The sequence below is a fragment of the Micrasema longulum genome, unplaced genomic scaffold (assembly GCF_059751315.1).
Source record: "Micrasema longulum isolate JH-2025_06_02 unplaced genomic scaffold, ASM5975131v1 h1tg000765l, whole genome shotgun sequence".
Taxonomy (NCBI): Eukaryota; Metazoa; Arthropoda; class Insecta; order Trichoptera; family Brachycentridae; genus Micrasema; species Micrasema longulum.
In genome coordinates this window covers 41,740-66,097 of record NW_028277959.1, presented here as the reverse complement: position 1 = coordinate 66,097, position 24,358 = coordinate 41,740, and the positions used below count along the sequence as shown (strand labels likewise).

General features: G+C 34.3%; 1 protein-coding gene across 1 annotated transcript; it reads left to right on the top strand.

Annotated features, from left to right (window-relative positions):
• Positions 1-4,924: 4,924 nt before the first annotated feature.
• Positions 4,925-23,526, top strand: LOC148279105 (metallophosphoesterase domain-containing protein 1). The gene is made up of 5 exons (XM_088230440.1): positions 4,925-5,350; positions 7,071-7,317; positions 9,841-10,067; positions 20,602-20,746; positions 22,673-23,526. The coding sequence occupies exons 1-4, from the start codon at positions 5,083-5,085 to the stop codon at positions 20,727-20,729; spliced, it is 870 nt and encodes a 289-aa protein (XP_088086566.1). The 5' UTR covers positions 4,925-5,082; the 3' UTR covers positions 20,730-20,746; positions 22,673-23,526.
• The last annotated feature ends 832 nt before the right edge of the window (positions 23,527-24,358 follow it).

Genomic DNA, 24,358 nt, shown 5'->3' with positions numbered 1-24,358 from the left:
TATGTGTCAGGTGTTATGTGTATAATTGTTATGCACATAATTTGTGTCCATTTTTTCCAAATAAAGAGAGAGAACAAGACAGGCGCCGTGGCGCAGTTGGTTAGACGGCCAACTGTGAAACTGGCGTGGCGGGTTTGATTCCCGCCAATTGCAACAGAAAAATCCAAGACAGATTTTTCCTGTATTGGAATGGGTGTTGCGGTGTATTTTTCATTACCTCCCTCCAAATCCCCTATATCCCACTTGCTGACAAGCCTCAAAATAGAGGCTTAGCGTGTTATTCCTTTTCACAAAGTAATAAATAATTAAATAAAAAAAACCTATTTCCGAACCCAGTGGTGCATAGTGAATTGCATTTGTAAATTAAATACAGTGTATTTTGATCATTGATCAGTTATATAAAGGTAAGGTGATCAGTCCTACGCTTCAGGTGCCACTCCAGGAATAATGAAACATTGCAGTTTAAACAACCTTCGAAAACAATATTGTCCATCAACCCTGCCAGGAATCGAACCTATGACCTAAAAAGTGGTAGGCGAACGCACCAACAGACCGCTTAAGAACTTTTCTGGAATCTGGAATCATACCCGGAATCTCAGCATGGTAGGCAAATGGGCTAACCATTACACTACGAGGCGGACTTATCTTTACTCGATTTTCTTTTTCAGGATTTGATTTCATGATTTGAGATGCTATTCAGAACACATAAGATCCTTTAAAAATAAAAAAAAACAGATTCTCAATTTGCCTATCACTTAATTGAAAATAATCATAAAATTCATTTCTCAAATATACCAATTCCATTACATGTTGAAAGCAAAGGGCGTAAACTTAATATACTCGAACAATTGGAAATTAATAAATATCTAAATAATCCTAATTTTAAAATAATAAATGAACAAACCAACCTAATATCTTCACCACTATTAAACATATTTAAATAGACTGTTATTCTTCACTTTGTTCCTTTTTGTACACGCTTGTATGATGCGTAATTAATAGATGAATCGTGTTACAATTGCATTTATATATTTCGATAAAAAATTCTTAAAAATATAAATATTTTAAAATAATACATTTATGTTTATATAAATTTATTCATAATATTTCAATCATGTTTTAAAATTAAAATGAACTGCAACCTATAGTAAAATTATTTAATTTTTTTCGACAGCAATTATCTAAAGTTATAAAACTACAGAGCTTCATTAATTATCTCACAATACAACTTGTATGCCAATAAATACTAACTTTGTTATATTTTTCCCGAAATTCAAATATAAATATCTAAATTACCCATTACGTATTGAATACTTAGCCTCGCCCTTAACCATTGGTTTTTCTCTCAATTATGATTAATGTACATGCTATAGTTCATAAGATTATTTTTATTTTCTACTTAAGTTCCTTGAATTATAAAACTATATCAACGTTACGACGGCCGTCCACCGCATCACCGTTCACTACGGCCGCTAAGATACGGGCGCCGCTGTCCTAGGAAACCCCAAAGCAAGGGTTTCCTAGGACAGCGGTGCCCGTATCTTAACGGCCGTAGTGAACGGTGATGCGGTGGACAGCCGTCGTAACGTCGACTAGAGAGGGGTTTCCTAGAGAAACGGTGTTAAATGGTGTTGATAACACCGTTTTCCTAGGAAACCACTCTCTAGGCACCGTTACGACGGCTGTCCACCGCATCACCGTTCACTACGGCCGTTAAGATGCGGGCATCGCTGTCCTAGGAAACCCTAGCTTAACTTTAGGGGAGCATCTTAGCCGTCACACCACGGTAGCCTCCAAAAAATATAAAATAATCGACGCAAGTGAGTAAGCTAAATTATCGATAAGAGAGTAAAAATCGTGTGTGTTGGTTCTAGTTAATAAGATAATAAAATATTTTAAATAAATATATTAAACATTCATTTATAAAGATGAAATTTGAAATTAGAATCGGGTTATGGTCCCGTGGCTAGTGCAACTCAGAGATCAGAGATCGGAGCTTCGAAACCCACTCTACCCATCTTGATTTCCATTTTCGCTGTGAATGCCCCCAAAATTGAGTTATTTGAGTAAATTATAGGAACACAAATACATTTTTTTGTACCTTACAACGATGCGTAGTGAAAATTACTTTAAAAATTATATCTTCCAACAAAATAAACCTAGGGTGTTGTTCTGAACACAAAAGCGCGCGAAGAAAACGCATTTTTAACACTAATACACGCTAACAGAGCGATATTTTTGCGATTCCGTTCAGAATACCAGCCCTGGTTTCCAATAATTAAAATCAGTAAACTTAAAATATTTTCATGATTATTTATTCCACCGAGTTTATGACTTATTTGGTAATAGTTGACTGCTACATGATAGAAAATTCAGTTAATCTAAGTTGTTCAGTCCCCCGGGTTTCATCAGACAGACCTCTCATAACTTTTTTCATCTCTTAGCGCCCTTGAAGTATTTTCACAAAAATAGCGCTACATAAATTGTTCATTCATGTATTTTTTTCTCTTTTTAGTAAGTTCTGCACATATTCTTACCAATAAAATAATTAATAGCCATTTCTATTGCGCTGTTTTCGCGAGTGACCACTTTAAGGGCGTTCAGCGGTGGTCCCCCTGTAGGTGACAGCCCTCCAATATTTATGTTCGAATTATGATGTCACTGCAGGAAATAAATTTCCAAAGGATTCATTTGTATTTCGGCATCGAAAGTGAGTTCATCCAAGGAAGTGCCAATTACTGTAATCAGTGCGCTTATTAGTCACCGTGTTAACTGTTTTATATTTCTCAGAATTAGTAATTGATGTGTTTTTTTTATGGAAATTCAAGTTGAAGGTATGTTTGATTATTTTTATATACTTGAAAGAGTAAATGAATAGTTGTTTTTTTATAGTGTTCCTGCTACATAAAATTTTCAGAATTAACAAAATAAAATAATAAAAATAAAAATAATGCACACATTTTACAGGGGGAGTCCAGGAGCAGCTACAAGAGATGCCGTTTTCAAATGATCGACACAGGAAGAATTTCGGGGAAAGTAGCAAACGATCAAAACGTAGGTTAGCAACTTTATCAAAGGTGTACGATTCTGACGTAAATACTTTATTTAATTACTCCGATCATTCTAATACATCTTTTTTTACAAGCCAGTACTGACGAAGTAGTATCTTTCATTGTAGAAACAAAGTTAACTGAACATCAGTATTTATTAATAAAACAATTTGGGCATTTACACTGTGAGTACTTACTAATTATCCTTATGGATAATGGAAGTAGATTGTACACTTTAACCGAGTAGTAGGCCAATCCTCTTTGACCAAAGGTTGTATTTTTTTTTTAATTGCAGCATCAGGGTGGAGTATCTAGTAACTTTTGTATTTGTAACGGAAAATAGAAAATAATGTTTATGTGCGTATAGTAACAGAGCTTTTACATAAAGTTGTTTTATAGATTTTTCATTAATATTTTCGAATATACCGATATACATACAGGTTAACTCTAAATTGTAATAAACCGTTTAAAATGTTAAAATTCAATATAAAATTATTTTGCGCTGTAATTAACCCCTTTGTTGAGAACGCTGAGTTAAAACAATTGATGACCCATGTATTAAAAGTTGCGTTTTTATAGGTATATCATTATATTAAAATATGTCTTGAATTTTTTTCAAACTGAACGGTTGGGTAGTTAGGAAAAAATTGCCTTAAGGCAATATGACCGCCCTTATATGTACATTAACTGTATAAATGTATAAAGTGTTAAATAAATAAATATATTACTTACATAGGTATAACTTCGCGGTACCACATCAACTCATTGCGTTTTTTAGATAAAAACCTTTTTCTATTTTAAAATACGTTTCGTCGTTTCCCGCCCGTTATATTGACTTGGTGTGGTAAATCGATGCTTATGCAGATTATATGTCAATAAGGTTTAAATTGCTTTTGCAAAATTCACTAAATGTTTATAGCATACTGATTAGCATGTTGATTACCATACAGTACACGAGATATCAAGTTTAATTCCCAATAATCAGTTCAAAAATACTACAAAAATCACTTTCTTTCCGAAGGCGAAAGACTGATCATTTAAATCTTTGTGATGTAATAATTTTACAAGAAACGCTACAATCAGTGTTTCAATTCAGTGCCCTATGCACAACTAAATGCAGCGAGGATATTACCTACTTTCAATCATTATTGAGGTCATTTACCAAAAGATGTTAATATCGGCCGAAATAAAAGTTACATAATTTGAAAATAAAATTTAATACACCGTGTATAAATAAAAGAAAAAATTTGTAAATCATTCGCTGTAAATGTTTTTTTTAAGTTGTAGGGTTGTAGTTTTTATTAGTATTGAAAGCGTTGGTAAGTAATTTAGTGAGTATAAAATTTAAATACGCAGTTCAGTAGGACTTCGGTAGAAATAATTATTAGTATCAATGTAAATATCATTCTATGGTGAATATATTTATATTTAGATAATATATTCTGCCAAAGTGCTTTAATTCTTATGCTTGAAATTTCACATAAATTATTATAAATAAACGAATAAAAAGACTACGGATATCAAATTTATGAACATTTTATTATAGTTGATATATTATTACCTCTATGTAGTTAGGAATGATTTCATTTTGTTTTTATAATTTTTAAAAATTATTTTACTGGTACCTAGGCAATTACAAATTAGTTTTTTTTTCATAATTAATTTCTAACATGCATATAGTTAAGAAATAAAATAAACAAATGTATACCTACTGCATTTACTAAAAAAACAAGTCAAATTCATATATTCGTATTATATATGATAATATTTTAACACGATGCATTTTTGTGTTGATATAGCAATTATTATAATATTATTATTATGGACACGTTTCGCTGCTATGTTCACTCTACTTGCCGTTCGGGACCATAGACAAATAAAAATACGTACTGCTGGTTACCGCAACTGTCAAATAAATTGTCAATGATTCTCATCTGTCAAGAGGTTCTACGATAAGAATAAGATTCACTTATTTTGTGTATAAACGTAATAATTTTTAGTTCTCATAACTGTAAACAACCTTTAGTTTGCCATGAACGTAGAAGTTCATCCTTCGACTGCGAATCCAACGCAAGCGTGGAAAGAAATATCTCGATCTCAAAAAGTGATTAAAGTTAACGCAAAACCTCCAATTTCCAAAGTTACCGATGACAAAGTTAGAATTGTGTGCATGAGCGACACACATTCTCTTACAAATCATGTTAAGTTCGAAGTCCCCGATGGAGATATTTTCATTCACGCTGGAGACTTTACAAGATGCGGGCAGTTGGAAGAAGTCCAAGAGTTTAATTCTTGGATAGGTATGTCAATTTATTCTGTTATTTCGCTTTAGCTGTGTCAGATTTTTCAGTACATCACTTAATTTTAAATGTCAAATTTGAACATAATATATTTTAAATGATCGTTTTGAGTATTTAGATTTAAGTACGATAGAAATAAAGACTTTGTCATTTAAACTTAATGAATTTCAAAAACTTTTATTAATTTATATGTTTTTTAGTTGCATATTGTCGACATAAGTTTGGACAAGTCACAGTGATATCTGAAGCTCTGTTTACATATACACACTAATGGCTTAACTACTCGAGTGTCATTTATTTAAACATTAAATTAGAATGCTAGGTTCTTCAATTTCTTTTATCTTACCTGTAAAATAATATCCGTTAAGGTTTTTATCACAAGTTCATAAGGAAGTGTCTTGGGACCTGTTCTCTTCCTCCTATATATAAACTCTTTGTGTGATTTGAGTAATGGCGGAAAAACTATAGCGTTTGCTGATGACACAGTTGTTTTGTTTGAGGCTAGTGACTGGAACTCTGTGTTTCAAAAAGCAAATTGTGCTATGCGAAGTGTCAAAAACTGTCTGGATGACAATCTGCTAACGCTGATGTGGATAAAACAAAATATCTTACATTTCGGATAAGAGATGGGTCACCACCTGAAGCCAGTTTAAAGCTACATATAAACTCTAGAAATTCGTGTCAATTATTGAAACCAGTTGATAATATAAAATATCTAGGCATTGTAATTGACAGAAATTTGCGATGGGAGACCCAGGTTCAGTCCCTGGTATCTAGATTAAGAAAACTGTGTCATGTCTTTAGCTCACTCAGAAACATTATGGACGTTAGCACTCTTAAAAATGTCTACTTTGCGCTTTTCCAATCTGTAGCTGCTTATGGCATAATTGGCTGGGGAGGTTGCTCGACAATTGTCATGAACCCCCTAATCAAGACGCAAAAACTTATTCTTAGGGTTATGCTTCGGTGCCCTCCAACCTACCCATCTGAACCATTATTTCAATTGTTAAAAGTTCTTGATATTCCTCAAATCTATATCAAGAATGTATTGACAATTTTCTGGTCAGGCGACTACGGAAGGAGGTCCCAACAGAATGCCCGTACGAGGTTTTCGCGTAACCTAAACTTCTTAATACCGAGAACGCGTACGATGTTTGTTCGGAGACACTTTTCATATATAGCTCCAAGAGTGTTTAACGTCTTGGATCAACATATTAAGTGCTCCAAAACAACGTTTATATTTAAGATGAAGATCCATAATTGGATTGTATCGAGGGGTAGAGACCACTGTATGAGATTGGTTCGGGAGTAAATACATAACATCGCTGCTGTTTTCATTATTATCCATATACGTATATGTGTATATCATCACTGTCATACGTATTATTATATAACGTTTCTACATTCCATTATTCTACATGTTAAAATTTTTATTATTTATATTTTTCTATTATTATTTTGTATATTTTTCTATTACTATTTTGTATATTGTTTTGATTATTTTGCATATTGTTTTGATTATTTTGCATATTGTTTTGATTACCTGTATATTGTTTTAATATGTAAATAAATATTTTTGATTTATATATCGAAGAGTCCCAACTTAACACGGAATTTTCTAACAAGTCGGGACATAAAAAACATATAATTGTGTCTATGTAAATTTGTGTATTTTGTGCATTAAAAAATAAAATACCTCAATATTATTATTCTGTTTTAGGGAGATTACCACACAAACATAAAATTGTCATAGCTGGTAATCATGAACTTAGTTTTGATCGAAATTTCACTCACCCGCTTCAAAAAATGCACTCAGTTCTCGATGGAATACCGACCCTAGGAATGGCCAAAGAAAAACTCACAGATGCCATTAGTAATGTGAACATAAAAAATGAACTCACAAATTGTACATATTTGGAAGATTCAGCAGTTACAATTTATGGTATCAAAATATATGGAACGCCATGGTATGTTGCGTTTGTTTTTATTACAGTGCTTTCTTACTGATCCGCTACCCCTAAAACCGAGCAAGTGTCCAATTAGTTAAAACGGCATTGTAGCTGACTCGCTTCTGCCGAGTTTAGCGGGTCCACCCTGCTGGTTATAAGGTAGCGGAAACCAACAAACTAAGCGCACGCTCGCCCAAGATCTAACAAAAACGGAAATAATCGGAATTAAATCTTAAAGTAGGGCACACATATCATACATATTGTTAAGTGTGTTCTAATAATAACATTGCAAATATATTTATAAATTGTTTATCACATATGTCTAGACCATTATTTTAAATTTTGATATGTTTTTTTCTTCATAAATATTTTTTTCCATTTCGTAATACAAATAATTTATACAAAAATAATACCGTTTGGCCAATAGTGGGTGTGAATAGCCGGCCAATCACGCCACGTGAGAGAGAGAGCGAGCGCTGTTTGCCTGTTCTATCTGTCTCTCTCTCGCCACGTATAAGGGTACCTCCATTCTGATACCCGATCAAATTAAGGTGTGAATCTATCGGCATACAACATATTCAACAAAACAGAAACGATTCGATTGAATGTTTGGTGCAGGTTTTATTTTATTTCTAAAAATAATACTTGATCCTATATTCCTCAGTATGAACACCCCCAAACGTAACAAACATGAATCTTTATTGAAGGGTACAGCACTTTGCTTACATATACCGCAGTTCTTGTTTTAATTAGATACTAAAAGGCCCAGTAAGGGCCGCTAGGCTTCATTGACGTCCGTAACATACAAAAATATTTAATGGTAAAAAAACTCAGCTTTTATTGTAAAAAATTATATACTAACCTAGCGTGAAAAAATTTTTTTTTTGCATAAAACTATCTTTATAAATGATTGAATAGTGAATCACCTTGCTAAAGTCTAAGAATTAGTGACCCGGTGAACTAAGAAATATGACATACAATCATATGCATACAGGCAAATTGAAGAGCTTGATTTAGCCATTTCATCTGGTAAAAATAGTAGCTAAAAGAGCATTGTATCTTTCAAATTATTCAATAAGACCTTGATTATCTATATCAGTGTAAATATGCCACCTTACGAGTAGAAGGGAGAGATAGCGCCAGATTTCTTAAGATCTGGCGCTACCTCTCCCTCCCAAAATGCTAGTTTTTCATCTCTTACTTTTACTTTGCCTTGCTTGTGCCTGCGACCCTCCTAGCAAGACTGCGACCTCCTGAGAAGTTGCGACCCACAGGTTGAAAAACACTCATCTATATTAACAAATTACAATACGGATGGAGAAGATTTTAGAGAAGAGAATATGGAAGTCTAGGAAATTACAGGGCTTATGACCTGTCATTGGCGGGTTTAAGTGGCCACTTTACACATTGTGTAACATTCACCATTTTGCCTATGTCTATATAGTTAGCTGTGTCCGGATCGGGTTGTTTTATTCACTCTGTTACATTTTCATTAAAATAATGGATGTACAGTTTACAGTGAGGTTAAAATGCTTTTCAGTCATCATCATCATCATCATTCCATGTCTGCTCCCTTGTTGGATCATATGGTGTCCACTAAGTTCCTCCAGGCATCTTTGTCGGCTGTCAGCTCCTGTGCATCCTCTCAAGTCAGGTTCGGGTCCCGTAGTTCTGATATGAACTGCCAACGAACCGTCAGCAGGGGACGTCCGGGATGTCGAGAACCTGATGCCTTGTAAAGTAGGTAAGCGTGGTTAAGGTTCTCAGGAGGCATCCGCAGTAAATGGCCAAGCCAGCTGTATCACCTCCGCTTGATGACAGTTGTCACTGGAGTTTACTGCGTCCATTCTCTTATTACTTCATTCCTCACAAAGTCAAACCACCGCGCACCCAAGATTCTTCAGAGACACCTATTCTCAAAACTCAGTATTTTGCTGTTTTGGGCCCCAGTGAGGTGCCACGGTTCGCATCCGTAGAGGATAATAGGTGTTATGCAGGCGTTATGTAGGCGGCAAGTAAGCGAGTAAATATCCGATCTCCAGACAGTCTTCATACTGTTGAATGTGGCGCCTGCTATTCCTAGCCGCACTCCCAGTTATTTTTGAAAGCTGCCATTTTCCTAAACATATACTCCCAGGTATTTGAAACTCTCGACCCTTTCGATGACTTGGTTCGACAGTCAAGGGGTTAAGGGGACCAAGGCGTGAATTGTTATATTGATTTTTAAACCCGTTTGTTTGCATTTCCGTAATCTGTATTTATCGTTTAATAACATAAGCTCGGTGTCTTATTCGATAAATAAACATTCGGTGACTCTCAATCACACGATACATATTCTCATCTGTCCTCTTCCACTCTATTCATACTACAGTCGTTTAATGTTTTTGAGTATTATGTTTGCAAAAACGACTTTAATGGTATGCTGCGATGACAATTTTGGACTGTTCAGCGACCTTAGCTTTCTTATCTCTTTCTGCACAACTTCTTACAACAGTCAACTCACAGCTTCTTAATATGCCTATAATTTTTTTTCGATTGCAGGCAACCAGAATTTTGTAAATGGGCTTTCAACTTACCAAGAGGAAAGCAATGTCTGGAGAAATGGAACCAAATTCCTTTAGATACAGATATTTTAGTTTCACACACTCCTCCTATTGGTCACGGAGACCTCTGCTGCAGTGGAGTTAGAGCGGGCTGTGTAGAATTACTTCAGGTGGTCCAAAAACGTCTCAGAGTAAAATATCACATTTTCGGCCACGTACACGAAGGTAAGTTATTTGTAAACACATAGTTTCCAAATGGCAGGGTGAGAGACTATCAAATTTCAATCCCTTATATTGGTAATACCATATTATCTACTCACGCTGGATTAAATAAAAATAAAGGTGAATCGATATGCGATAATTCTGATTTTTTTAAATATGTTTTTCAAAAAAGTACCTATTTTAGCGCTTTTCATGATTGAACTGTATATCAAATATTATTTGTGTTTTTTTCCTTCTTATTGTTTATTCATGTAAATATTGTTAATTTATATTACTTTACTTTGTCACAATTTTAGAAAAGCCAATGGAGGAATATATTTTTATTAAAAAAAAAAAATAAAATGAGCGTTTTATATCAAATGTAAAAGTTTGTTACTTCTGCATCTTCAATATATTATGTCTTCTTTTATATTATACTAGCTGAATCCGGCAATGCTTTGTTAATGCTAGATTTGAGTAAATTATCATGTACAGATTAAATGAACACAATCTAAAGCTTCATATCAATTACTGTATTCAATTCAAATTAGATACGTAGCATACATATACATTATTATATTCGGATTTCATGAATTGTGAGGATAAGCGGTGAACGGTAATTTTGATAAATAGGTATTTTAACATTGTTCTATCACTGTCTTGCAGATGCCTTCCCGATACTGTGCGAAAAAGAAAACTCCATGTTGGACCTTTTAAGCCTTACTAAAATAGACCAAATCAACATTTCGCTGTCCCGTTTTCCGCACCTCAAAACTAAACCGTTTTTTCATATTTTTAGAGTATCATGAGTATCAGCAGGAAATTTTTATTTTTCATTCCTTTTTTGTGATTCAAGTTCCCATAATAAACTATTTATCAAAAAAACAAAACAATAGGGACATGCTAATGGTAAATATTTATAGTGTGTAAAAAACCCTGCTCTAGTGCCATAATTCAGGGGAAAATACAGAAATACGTTTATATGAAGACAAAACACACCGCTTTTCCTCTTAAAATAAAACGTTATTAAGTATACTTACAAAACTTTGCACAATAATGCTTTTACGTAACTATAGAAACAGGTATGGTTTCCTTAAAAAAATCATTTGCACATAGATGCACCTTGAACCTCTAAAATTATGACACTTAACCCATGCCCAAACAATCAGTTATGCCTAACGCGTATTTGATCATGCTGTAACAGCCAGCTGGTTTTTGACGTGAGCTTGACATTTATTTCAAAACCAAAATGCTTGATTGTGTATTGAAAGCGTGTAAAAACCGTTTGGACAAACGTAAAAGATGATGTAACTTTCAAAAGTACCTTTTTTTTATAGTTTAGTCGGTAAAATATTTTTTTGTGGTAAAAGGTCATGGAGAGATAAAACTTCGCAGATTTGTATTGTAACACATACATCCAAAGTTGTATAGACTTTTTTTTTAATCTCATCAATAAACATAAAAGAGAAGGTAAAAAAAAAAAAAAACAGAATTAAATCATACAAACGAAATATAAAAATACGGCATTTGAAACATTGAATTGTACATAAATAATTAATCAGTACAGTAATTGTATATCGTCCAACTACTTACGTTATAAAAATATTATTTTATTTCTATTAAGACATGTTTTCAATTCATGTGGCAGCATATTAAATATTTAAGAAAATAATATAATCTAGTGTTCGCTGTCCAAATTTATTTCTAATTGGTTTTGTGAATGCACAAAACAAATTAGAATTAATTAGCAAATTATAAACAAATTAGCAGTTCTGCTCAATGGAGCAGAATTTGTGTTGGCAAATAATTTTACTTCTTAAAATACCTTTAAATGGTAAAATATTTTATTCTTTATACCTAAATGGTGTATTGTAATGATTCTTTAGGCTCTTACACTAAGGGTGGACCAGGGGTTATATTGAAAACACTTTTTGTTTAGGACGTTACTTTATTTACTCTAAGATACAATAGATTACTATATTTACTAGAAGTTATTAGTAATGCCTCGTTCATGGCTGGGACCGACTCGCTTTGGCGAGGTGGCGCACGAGTGCGTACTCGTGTACACATGTGCTAGCCTCCTCGCGTGAACTACCAGACTGTCGCAACCCGCGCGACGTTCGTCTCTCTTATCTTCTGTCCCCACATCTACCCTCCCCCAGTGAGTCTTTGACCTTAGACTCGCGTTACTGGAGGTCTTGGTGGTGACGGTGGGGGCTTGGCTGCTTCCGAGTCCGCTGTGACCCTGGCTGCTACTGTCTTCGTCAGGACACAACGGCAGTGGCGGTATATGCTCCACCCCGCCATGATAATTGTAATGGCTATTAACCACCCCAGCATAACTCGCTGGGTGTGGTCGGTCACTGGCGTTGGTTGTTGTGGTATCAGACTCTGCGTCTGCTGGACGCTGTGCACCGTCTCTTCCATTGACTTGATGTTGCTCATGGCTGCTCTACTTTGGAACTTAGGTCGGCCCTTCGATCATACCGATAAACAGCAATTTCACCTACAATCGCTTGTTTTGCACAAAAAAAAAATTGCTTTAGTAAAATTAATGTTATATTGAATTCAAAAGTTAATTTATATTATCATAAACTACATAAAATAATATCTGAGAACTCTCTTTAAATCTTTTCACATGATATTCTATACAACTATTTGCTTATTTGCTAATTCTGATATTATTTAAAACTACGCCTTATCAGTTATGCTTGTCTGGCTATTATATCATATTTATTATGATGGAGTTTTATTACACAAGAGTTTCTTATTACCTTAAGTTATTTTTTAATGTCTAATTTTCAAGCTACGACTTCGACAAATACTTGCAAACTTATTTGAAATTATAATAAGCTATTTTTCAAATCGAAACGTTGTGTATCCCAGTGGCAGTACACTTTTATCCCGTGAGATTTCATGTGGCTGTCCTCAAGGCTCTGTTTTGGGACCACTTTTGTGGAATATATTGTTTGATGATTTTCTCGAACTTCCCCTTCCTTCATCATGTATGATTCAGGCTTTTGCCGATGATGGATGTATTTTGATTGAGGGCAATAGCCGCAGATCTCTGGAGGGTGACGCAGCTAATGCATTAAATAAAGTATCCGATTGGGGTATTCGAAATAAATTAAGTTTTGTTTCTCAAAAAACTCAATTCTCACTTTTAAAAGGTAATTTTGTGTGTCCTCCTTCAATCAAATTTCTGGGAACTTCTATTCGAGCGTCAAATTCGGTTACAAACCTTGGTGTAATCCTTGAAAGAAATTTTTCCTACGCTTCCCATGCTAGGAAAGCCGTGAATTTGGGAAAGATGGCTTTCCACAAAGTTGCACGCTTTGCCACAGCTGGCCAGTTCCACAGTTGGCCAGAGCCAGCTGGGGATTGTCTTTTGAAACTTCAACGGTCTATTATAGATCTATTTTCCTAGGTATCGTATTCTATGCAGCTGGCTGTTGGGCACACCGATGTGAGTTGCAATATTTCAGGCGAATTATTTTAAGCGGACAAAGGCAACCTCTTCTGGCTCTTTCTAGAGCATATAGGACATGCTCAACGGATGCACTCCCGGTTCTAACGGGCTTGTTTTCTTTAGATCTGGAGGTTTAGCGACGATCTGCAAATTTTCACCTAAAAAGAAGGCGTTCCTTTGTTATTGGTGGGGTCCGTCTACTCCCAACTGAAGGAATGTCTCAATCGAATATAAAAAAATGACTCTAAATGCTCTTCTTAATGGTTGGCAATCGTAATGGGAATCTTTCCCTTCAGGGAGGGTTACCTTCCTTTTTTTTCCTTCAATCCGTCAGCGCTTAGAATCTTCTTGGGTTATCCCCGATCACTGGACTACGCAGTTTTTATCAGGTCATGGTAAATTTAATAAAAAAATATTTGTTTTTAATATTGTTGACTCCCCTTCGTGCTGCTGCGGATATCCTAACCAATCTTCTGAACACATTCTGTGGTCTTGTCCCTTTCCCCTTCTATACAGATCTGATATACAGATCTGGTGGCTTCTAAAAAGAATTTCAAGGCTTTTAAAAAGTTTAGTAATCATTTAGGCGAATTGATCATGTCCAATCAATTTAATCCCAGTCAGAGAAGAATTCACTTCCCTCTCTTCTCAATCCAATGAAGTATATATTATGTACTTCTGGATTACTTTCTTTCAGCACAAAGATGCTAAGGCTACCAGATTTCAGAGAGCTCTTTCGGGCAGCTTTTCTCGTTTGACAACGAGCAAATTTTCCATGTATGTGGGCACCGCCAAGGAGACTTATGTCCTCAGATGCGGTGTGCGGTATGTGGTGGGTAAGCTGTCTAATTTTCACTTTATTATTACGGTCATTTGGCATAGAGTCATATTACACTGATAAACTTAAAACATGTTAGGACTTCCTTGAGTCAGATAATTATATTGAATATTATTATAAGCATTATTAGAGTGTTTATTTCTTTATTTTTCTTTTTTCAATGAATCTAATTTCGAACAGGCGTTTTGGGAAATGTACTCTACGTCCTGCACGTATTGTCGTATGGGGTATGGAAGTTTTTTTTTCTACTTCTGGGGGTTTTTGCGTGGCTGGTGTGGGTATAATTTGCATTTCCCCTGGATTTGTCTCTTCTGCTTCTGTTGTGTAAGCAGGTTTCATCTATCTATTGTGACCGCCACCTCTCAATCCTTGATTTTTAATGTATACACGCGCTCGTTGCGGCGTATTACTTCATAAGGACCCATGTATGGCGACTGTAGGGGTTTATGAACCCTATCATCGCGTACAAATACAAACTTGGAATGCGGTAAATCTTTGAAGACAAATAATTTCCTCTCCTTATGACGAATCAGCGATGCTGGGCATATATCCTTGAACTGTTCTCTCACAATCGTAATAAAATTTTCGGCGTTCTCAGTCTCTTGCTGGTTTTCACATAAAAATTAGCCGGGCAAATGTAAAAGTTCGCCATATACTAGCTCTGCGGATGTGGTCTGCAGGTCTTCGCGCCATGCAGATCTGATTCCCATCAGAACCGTGGGCAGGCTTTCTGTCCATCTTTCTGTCTGATGGCAACGGATGGCCGCTTTAAGGTGGCGGTGGAAACGTTCCACCATGCCGTTCGCCTCAGGATGGTAGGCTGTGGTATGTATCAGTGTCGTACCTGCCAAGCAATTTAGCTGCTTGAACAAATTGGACATGAAGTTCATACCCCTGTTTGAGCTCACTCTTCTCGGAGCTCCAAAGCGTGCGATCCATCCTTCGTAAAATGCTCGTGCCACCGTTTGGGCTTCTTGGTCTCGTATTGGCCACGCTTCGGGCCATCGTGTAAATCTATCGACGCACGTCAAGCAGTACCTATATCCTTCTGATATTGGCATCACCATGTCGATATGTACATGCTCGAATCGCGCTGAGGGTGGATTGAATGACCCCAGCGAAGAAGACACGTGACGAGACACTTTATTCGCTTGGCACTGCAGGCATGTTCTTACCCACTATCTGCAGTCTGCCTTTATAGATGGCCACACAAACTTTTGTGTCATCTGTTTGACAGTTGCGCGGGCTCCAGGATGCGACAGTCTATGAACTGTATCAAAGGCAGTTCGTCGGTATTTCTTTGTGATAAAGGGTCTGGCTCTCTCTGTGGAGACATCGCAGAAGATCGTGACTTCAGTGCCTAGGATGAAGATCTGCTTTATTGTTAGATCCAAACCATCATCTAGGCATTCCTTCAATTCTTCATTGTTTAATTGGTCTTTTGCTAAGGCTGCATAGTCTAGAGGTGCTTCTACAGCTTCAACTCTAGACAGTGCGTCGGCGACCACATTATTTTCACCGGCTACAAACCGAATATCGGTAGAAAATTGACTAATAAAGTCAAGGTGCCTAAATTGTCTAGGTGAGCATTTATCAGCCTTCTGTTTAAACTTGAACGTAATTGGCTTATGATCAGTATAAATCGTAAAAGTCCTGGCCTCCAGCATATGCCGGAAGTACTTCACTGCGAGGTAGATGGCCAAGAGTTCAGCGCCGACGGCGTTATCTGAGGCGTCCGTAAACAATGCTAATTCTGCGTCGCACCTTGGATGTGCGAGGAGTGCTGCTTGGGCCATTTCTTCCTTACACCGTTCAAAAACAGAGGTTGTTTCTGTCGTCCATGATACTGGATGTTTCCCTTTCACGTTACCTATGATAAAATCGTTTAAAGGTGCTTGCATCTCGGCAGCCTTGGGGATGAACCTTCTATAAAAGTTAAGAGTCCCAAGGAATCGTCGCAAGTCTTTAGTGGTCTCTGATTTGCTGTACCTTCTTATGGCTTCAACTTTGTCCGGGAGCAGGCGTGTCCCTTTGAAGGACACGAGATACCTGAGGAACTTTACCTCGGATTTGCCAAAGTGGCATTTCCCGGCGTTGACCACAACACCATATTCTTGCAACCGCTTGAAGAGCAAACTCAAGTGTTGCTGATGCTGTTCCTCTGTCTCTGAGGCGATCAAAATATCATCTATGTAGGCATAGCAGAAGTCCAGGCCGAGGAAAACCTCGTCCATGAACTTCTGAAACGTTTGGGCTGCATTTCGAAAGGTGTTGATATCGCTGTTTTTACAATATCTTCTACAGCTACCGGGATCTGGTTATATGCACGCACCAGATCTATGGTAGAGAAGAATTTCTTGTCCTGTAGTGACTGCGCGAAGTCCTGGATGTGGTGCACGGGGTACCGGTCAGGTACCGTTCGGGCGTTTAAAGAGCGGTAATCACCACATAATCTACATTGGTCATCCGCCTTGGGGACCATATGAAGAGGTGATGACCAGCAGCTCTCGGATGGTCGGGCAATGCCTAGCCGGACCATTTCTCCGAATTCTTTCTTCGCCGCTTGCAGTTTTTTTTTTTCAAAAACTATTTATTTCTCAACATAGTCTCCCTTTACTTGGACACACTTAGTAAGACGATATTCCAACTTTTTTATACTATCTGAATAATAAGATTTCGGGAACCTCTCAAAATACGCGTTAGTTTCGGTAATCACTTCTTTGTTTGAGCTGATACTTTTTCCTACGAGCCATTTTTTCAAGTTTGGAAACAGGAAAAAGTCACTAGGAGCTGAATCTGGACTATAAGGTGTATGATTAACCAATTCGAAGTGTATTTCATGTAATTTTAGCATCGTATCTAATGCTGTGTGAACCGGTGCTTTGTCTTGAAGAAAGAGCACTTTTTTCTTCTTTAAATATGGTCGTTTTTCCTTGATTGCATCATTCGATTGATCCAATAATGCCCAATACTGTTCATCATCTTTGTTAATGATATAATGGATGTATTTGATGATGTGGAAATATTGCTGTTTGCCGATGACATGAAAATTTTTAAAGTTATTAATTCCGTAATTGATTGTGTGACTCTGCAACGTAATTTAGATAAAATGTTCCAGTGGTGCTCCACCAATAAACTTCAATTAAATATAAAAAAATGCCACATAATGAGGTTTTTTAGAATAAAAAACCCAATGCAATTAGGCTCAACTTCTGAGGTGCGCGACCCGGGTATCGTTTTTGATCAAAAATTATCCTTTATTAGGCACATAAATAATATTACTAGTAAATCTCTAAAAATGTTAGGCTTCATGTTACGTGTGACTAAGGAATTCAAAAACATAGGCACTTTGAAGTTGATGTCTACTTCATTAGTGAGAAGCCAGTTGGAGTATAACTCTACAATATGGACTCCTTACTACAACTGTCACCAAAATTCTCTTGAAAGAGTCCGAAAAAATTTCTTACGGTATATAAATTTTAAACTTAGAATCAGTCATGAATTTTTAAATTACGATTTTTTACTAAATACATTAAATTTGTTAAAACTTAACGATAGAAGAAAAATTATAGACCTTTTAAATTTATTCAAAATTGTAAATTCAATATGGGATTGCCCTGAACTGTTATCTCTCATCAACTTCAGGGTGCCTGGAAAAATGACTAGACAGGTGCCACCGTTTTGTAGCAACAATTCACGGACAGTGTATACTTGTAATGCAGTATTAAATAGACTTCATGAATTCGGCAATAGTTATTCCCACGTATCTGATATATTAAGTGTAGGGTATTGTTCCTATAGAACAAACCTTTTGAACTTTTTCAAAGATGGTGAATCGTAATTATATTTATTTATTCATGCATTTCATGTACAGTTTTTTGTTCACTTTGCCTAGCTGTGTGAAACAGTACTTATGATTTTCTTGTTGTTTTACTGTAGAATGTTTTAGGTTATTTTTTCAAATATAAATCTTGTATAATTTTTGGTTTGATTTTTTTTTTTTTTATAAATCTTTTTTTTTAAATTCATGTTTTTGAAAAAAAAAGGAAAAAATATTAAGCCAAATATGTTAATATTATAAATGTTTGTAAAAGGCAGATTTGCCGTTTATGTTAATAAAATAAAATAAATAAATACTTTCCTGTGATTGTCGATCCTTTTTCAAGATAATCGATGAGCAATATTCTAAGTGCATCCTAAAATACAGTGGCCATAACCTTGCCAGCCGATTTCACTGCCTTTGCCTTCTTCGGAGCACTTCCACCGGCTTCCACCCATTGTTTTGATTGATTTTTGGTTTCAAGTGTATAGTGGTGCACCTATGTTTCATCAACAGTGATTAATCGACGCCAAAAATCAACAGGATTACGCTTTATCATGTCCAAACATTGCTGCGAAGTGGTCTCTCGAACTCGTTTTTGTTCGACACTGATCGGCACTGATGCGGCACCCATCTTGCCGATGCAAATGTTCATGCAAAATGTTGAACACACATTCATATGAAATGTTTACCATTTCAACAATCTCACGCAACTTCACTCGGCGATCATTCATAACCATATTGAGGATTTTCTTGATATTTTCTTCAGTAACCACCTCTTTTGGCCTTCCTGTTGATGGTATTGTTGCAGTGCTTGTTCGGCCGCGTTTAATCCAATATTTTATCATGTAATCTGACGGAACAGACTTACCGTAATGTTTATCGAGCTTTTCTTTTGCCTCTTTCGCCGTTTTCCCTTTCAAATAATAGTGTTTAATCACTGCACGAAATTAGCTTTTTTCCATTTTTCAAGAAACACAAAAGTTGTTTACTTCAAACGACTACAACAAATTAACTAATCGATGAATTTGGGTGACATTTTAACAGCTGCCGTTTGACAGATTGCAATTTGGAAAAAATAAATCTTTTTTGTGTTTGTGCTGCTATCTAGCTTCATTATCAATCCGCCTTCGTATCACATTAGCAGATTCTATCAAAGTAATGGTTATGAAGCCACTCAAAATTGTGAGATTTTAATCTGTGACGACCTTACATGCATTATTTTTTTGCGTTTATTAAGATTCCTGCATCTTGGCACCAAATTTTTAGAAATAAAAATATAAGTCTTTTTGTAATGTTTTATTGCATTTACTAAGATCGCTATGCGAAACAACTAGAGCAGTATCGTCTGCATTTATATAAAGTGTTAAACATGTGAAAAAATATTATATGTGGAGACATTATCTAATCATAATGGCATCAAATATTATCTAACTGACAAAAATATCCGCTTAAATGGTGAATGATGAATATAACATTTACGCTTTTATCTTTTTTCTGCAAGGTTTAAGAACTATAAAAATACCCAAGACAAAGCTCATCAATATGCAAAAAAACACACGTAAATCGGTCCAATAGTTATTTAGTCTATCGAGGACACACATACGAACATTGTCTTTTATACATATGGATTTATTTTCTCTAGTCTATGTTATACAAGGCTGATTGATTGTTATTCATCATCTAATTGAGACCAATAATTATTACCTTTAAACATCTAAAAAACATAAATTAACTCCCCGCTACCATTATTGAGTACCGAATGTTTTTTTCTAAAATAAAAGAATATTTATCACTAAGGGTAATTATAAAAAAAGTGCATACATACTTCTAAAATCAGAACCAAACATCTTGAAAGTGAAACCGAGTTAAAATCCAACATTCGTTCAGCTTTTAATTTGTGCAAACCCCACGGCAATAACAAACACATCTGTTTATAGTTTCACACATATGCGATCATGTTAAAAAATAGCAAAAATTTCATTCTAATGTGCATAATTTATTATTTATGAATGCGGAAATAATTTTTTGTTTTTTATTTAGCGATAACAAAAGGTTTTTCCAAATTTTTTATGATTTTATATTTAGTAAGCCAATAAATAATTCTAATTTTATATTGTTATCAGCTAAGAGGATGCAATATTTTATATCAAAGCCAAATGTTGCTACAGGCAAGATGTAAGGCCTATCATATCAAAAATTGAAAACGAAAATTTTCTAAATTATGAAAATTCGCCTAGCTGTAAAATACAATGAAAATGTTTTGAAAATGAGCTTTCCATTTTAAGTATGATTGGCTTCATATAATATGTTATATAATTATATGTGTTTTTTTCTTTATCCTGTTTTGATTGCGTTTTACATTTTACTTTGCGAATATTGCTTTTTTGTTAGTTTTTCATTTCAATTTGTACTGTCTTATATGTTTTAGGTTACGGAATTTCATCTGATGGAAAAGTTATATTTATTAATGCCTCTACTTGTGATTTAAACTATCTGCCCAACAATCTTCCTGTAGTATTTGATATCAAAATTCCTCCTGGAATTGTGAAGAAATAAATTCATAAGTATTTAAGGTAAGTTTAGCTTATAATATTAAAAATCAAACACTGATTTGAGTCTACTGAACAATTTATTTTATTTTTACAAATATAAAAATATAAATTTTCATAAACCTTCGTTTGAAAATGCCCTAACAAGGCGAAACAATTGTCACAAAGTTTTTATTTTTATATTTGTAAAAATAAAATAAAGTGTTCAGTAGAGTCAAATCAGTGTTTGATTTCTAATATTATAAGTTTAAATATGGAGTTCTACAAAATAAACACCAAATCAATCAATAAGTTTAACTTTATATTTAATATTTGCTTAGTCTGGATATTAACCGTTGCTCATACAATATGGAATAATTGGTTAAATTGTACAATGAGATACTGTCTAACCTGTTAGACAAACATGCACCACTTACCATGAAAACTATTCAAAAAAAGGAAATCTGATGCATGGTTTGATGAAAATTATTGATGTAAAAAGGAAGAGTTAAGACGTGTAGAACATAATTCCAGAAATACGCTGTCAACTCGATCAAGATCGATTAATATAGTAAAAAATACAAGTACCCTTAAAGGACATTTATAAAAGAAACAAAATAAAGTTTCTAGCGTACAAAAATTACTAAATAGAGAAAGTCTCCAAAACAACTCTGGCGAAGCCCTTAGTCTGTCCATGGTGAATGTAAACAGAGACACCTAATACAGGCGCTACAACTACTGATAATGCCGTCTTTTTAACAAATGGGGTGAAAAAAATCAGAATGGGATCTAGTTCAGCAGAAAAACCAGTAATTTCAGCAGACGCCTCCCAAAGATTATATACATTTGAACCGACATCTGTAAATGAGGTTAAAAGGAGTGTTGCGGCATTACCCACCAAACAATGCATATTATATCCGATTCCAATATGGCCGTTGAAAAAATGCATTAACATATCAGCTCCATTTTAAAGAGATTTATTTAATACATTCATGGAGCGCAATATTGCTCTGAAAGCCACAAAGAAAGCTAATGTCTTCACCCTATTTCTAATCTTTTTACTGTATCAAAAATACTAGAAAAAATAGTTTCTCATAGGCTTGTGAATTATACAAGGTGGCGCAAAAGTTGTCACCCGATCTTCTTTGGCTGTAATTTTTTTTATGAATGAATAATTTTGGTTCTGCTTTTGGTTTGTGTTTATTTGATGTCTTAATTTTTTTTCCATCACGTTGAAAAAATTATATCGGCCAAGTGGCTGCCGCCAAAATTGATAATCATGCGGGCCCGATTTATGTCATTTTTCATCACTCTTTCCAGAACTTCTAGGTGGTAAGGAAATTATATTACAGAGATGATGCTATATATTATGTTATCCACAATAATGATAATAAAGATATATTTCTATATGTACAATTGCAATAATTGTCTCTTATGTTAATATCAATTTATTTTCAATTCCCAATACAGTTTATCAGATATAACAATAATAAGTACATATAGATAACTTAGTATAAATAATAACATATTAATTATTGTTTTGTTAATTTTTTAAAAAAGATTTACCATGTGATAATAATGATGGTAAAATTATAGCTACTTTGCTTAAATAATTTCGTTTTAAATAATTTTAGAAGAATCATGAAAAATATAAATTCATTATTGTATCATTTTATATTTACGTACTGAATTTCATATACTAGATGAAGATTGATTTAATTGATTGATCCTCTTATACTCACTCTAGATTACTTGCAAAAGTATTAGATAGATTTATTTGCTCTCACATAATTTATTATTGGGTATATATATAATATAACTTCAACTCATTCTACCATTTACTTTAGGTGGCTGCAAAAAACAATACTTATTAAGTATATTGCAATCATACAGTCTCCGTTGTGTAATGACTATGACGCTTGTGAATATAACGAAAATATAAATATATTAATTTTTCCTATTTTGTTTCAGAAATTGAGCAGGTTAAGAAGTTTTTATGATGAAACTCATGTTTGCTGTTTAACTCTTTCTCCGCTAAGCTAGGAGTATGTTTGCTGTCACCCGTACGCGGCGACATATTTTCAATCGCCAAATATCACCGCGGAGATTTTAAAAACGTCTAGTTATAAGAGACAAAGTCATTTATCCGTATAATTGATTGTTTAGTTATCTTCAATAGTCAAATAAGTTTTTCTATCTACACTGAGAAATTACATCAATCAATCTGAATGTAAAAATGTTCCAACAGATTTATGAACAAAGCGCTAGCATTATGCTATAAGAACTAACTCGTGTTTATGAATGTGTTGATGGAACACTGTGCGGAGAAGACACTTAGGCACAATTATTAGTGTTTACTTCTTAAATTATATATTCAATGCATTTGTTTATAAGACATAAATTAACAATCAATCTTATTATCATGTTCCAAATTCATTCCATATTATCTTCTAATTTTTTTAACATCGGTTAAAATTTCAAGATGCGCGAGAAATAAAATCATAAAAAAAAAACTTATTTTATCTCATTTTTATTGTTATACTAAAAATACTTATCCTTATCATTTTTTGTTCCTACAAATGTAAAAACAATAGTGAATTTATCGTCGTTTAATATCCTAGTTTTCTGTGGTGTTTATTGAAACAACAAAATATTTTGAACATCGTCTTCTAAATGAAAGTATTCATCGTCTCTTACTTCAAAATTTGAATCAGTATCTGACGTGTCTCCAAAGAGCTTATCACTTCAAATCAGTTTGATACAATTTAATTGAGATATTATGATTTTTGTTTTTGGAAAAATGCATATTTAAAAAAAAAACAAAACATGTACTTTTTAAAGTTAATAGTAGATATTATTAAAAGTCGTTTTATCTCTTTTCAGTTCAAAATTAACACTAGATACCTAATAACGCAATCAACGCACAGTTCCATACACGTAAGGTAATACGACATGCGAGATACGCTGCGAGGTCTCTGTTGAGTGAAAGTTTTAAAACTGTTTCTTTGTTTGAAAATCTTTTATGATTTAAACAAATATAATTCTTCGCATTATCCAGAGATTTTTTTATTATATAAATAAAACACGAGTGATACTTTAATCCACAAATTTGGAATATCCAGTGACCGGTTTCATCGCTTTCGCGACATCTTCGAGACTGGTATATTTATTAAAAAGTTAAATGTATTTATACATAACAGAGGTAAGGATACATAATTCAAAGTTATATGTAAGTAAATTAAATAAAGTTATTTTTATCTTAAGGATCATTATCGACAAATTTTCTATGGGTTAACAAATGAATGGATATAATGTTATTTTAATGAGTTTAAGTATTTTATTTTATTGTTGGTGTCCCATCCTTCGTGAGTGTGGTTTTGTAATGATTTCTGAAAAACAAGGGGTAAAAAGTAATTAGTAAAATTATATTACAATGGGTAAAGTAATGGAGAATGCACATGTGTTATCTGTTCATTAAGTAATTCTACGTCGGGTTTATTTTTTAATCTATTAATTTCGAGAATTTCTAATTTGTCAAGTTTATGGCCTTTGGGTGCAATATGAATTATTTTTACATTATTTTTTAATTCGAAGGAATGTTTGTTTTCTATTAAATGATTGGCAAAATTTGAATTATCTTTATTATTAGACCATGAT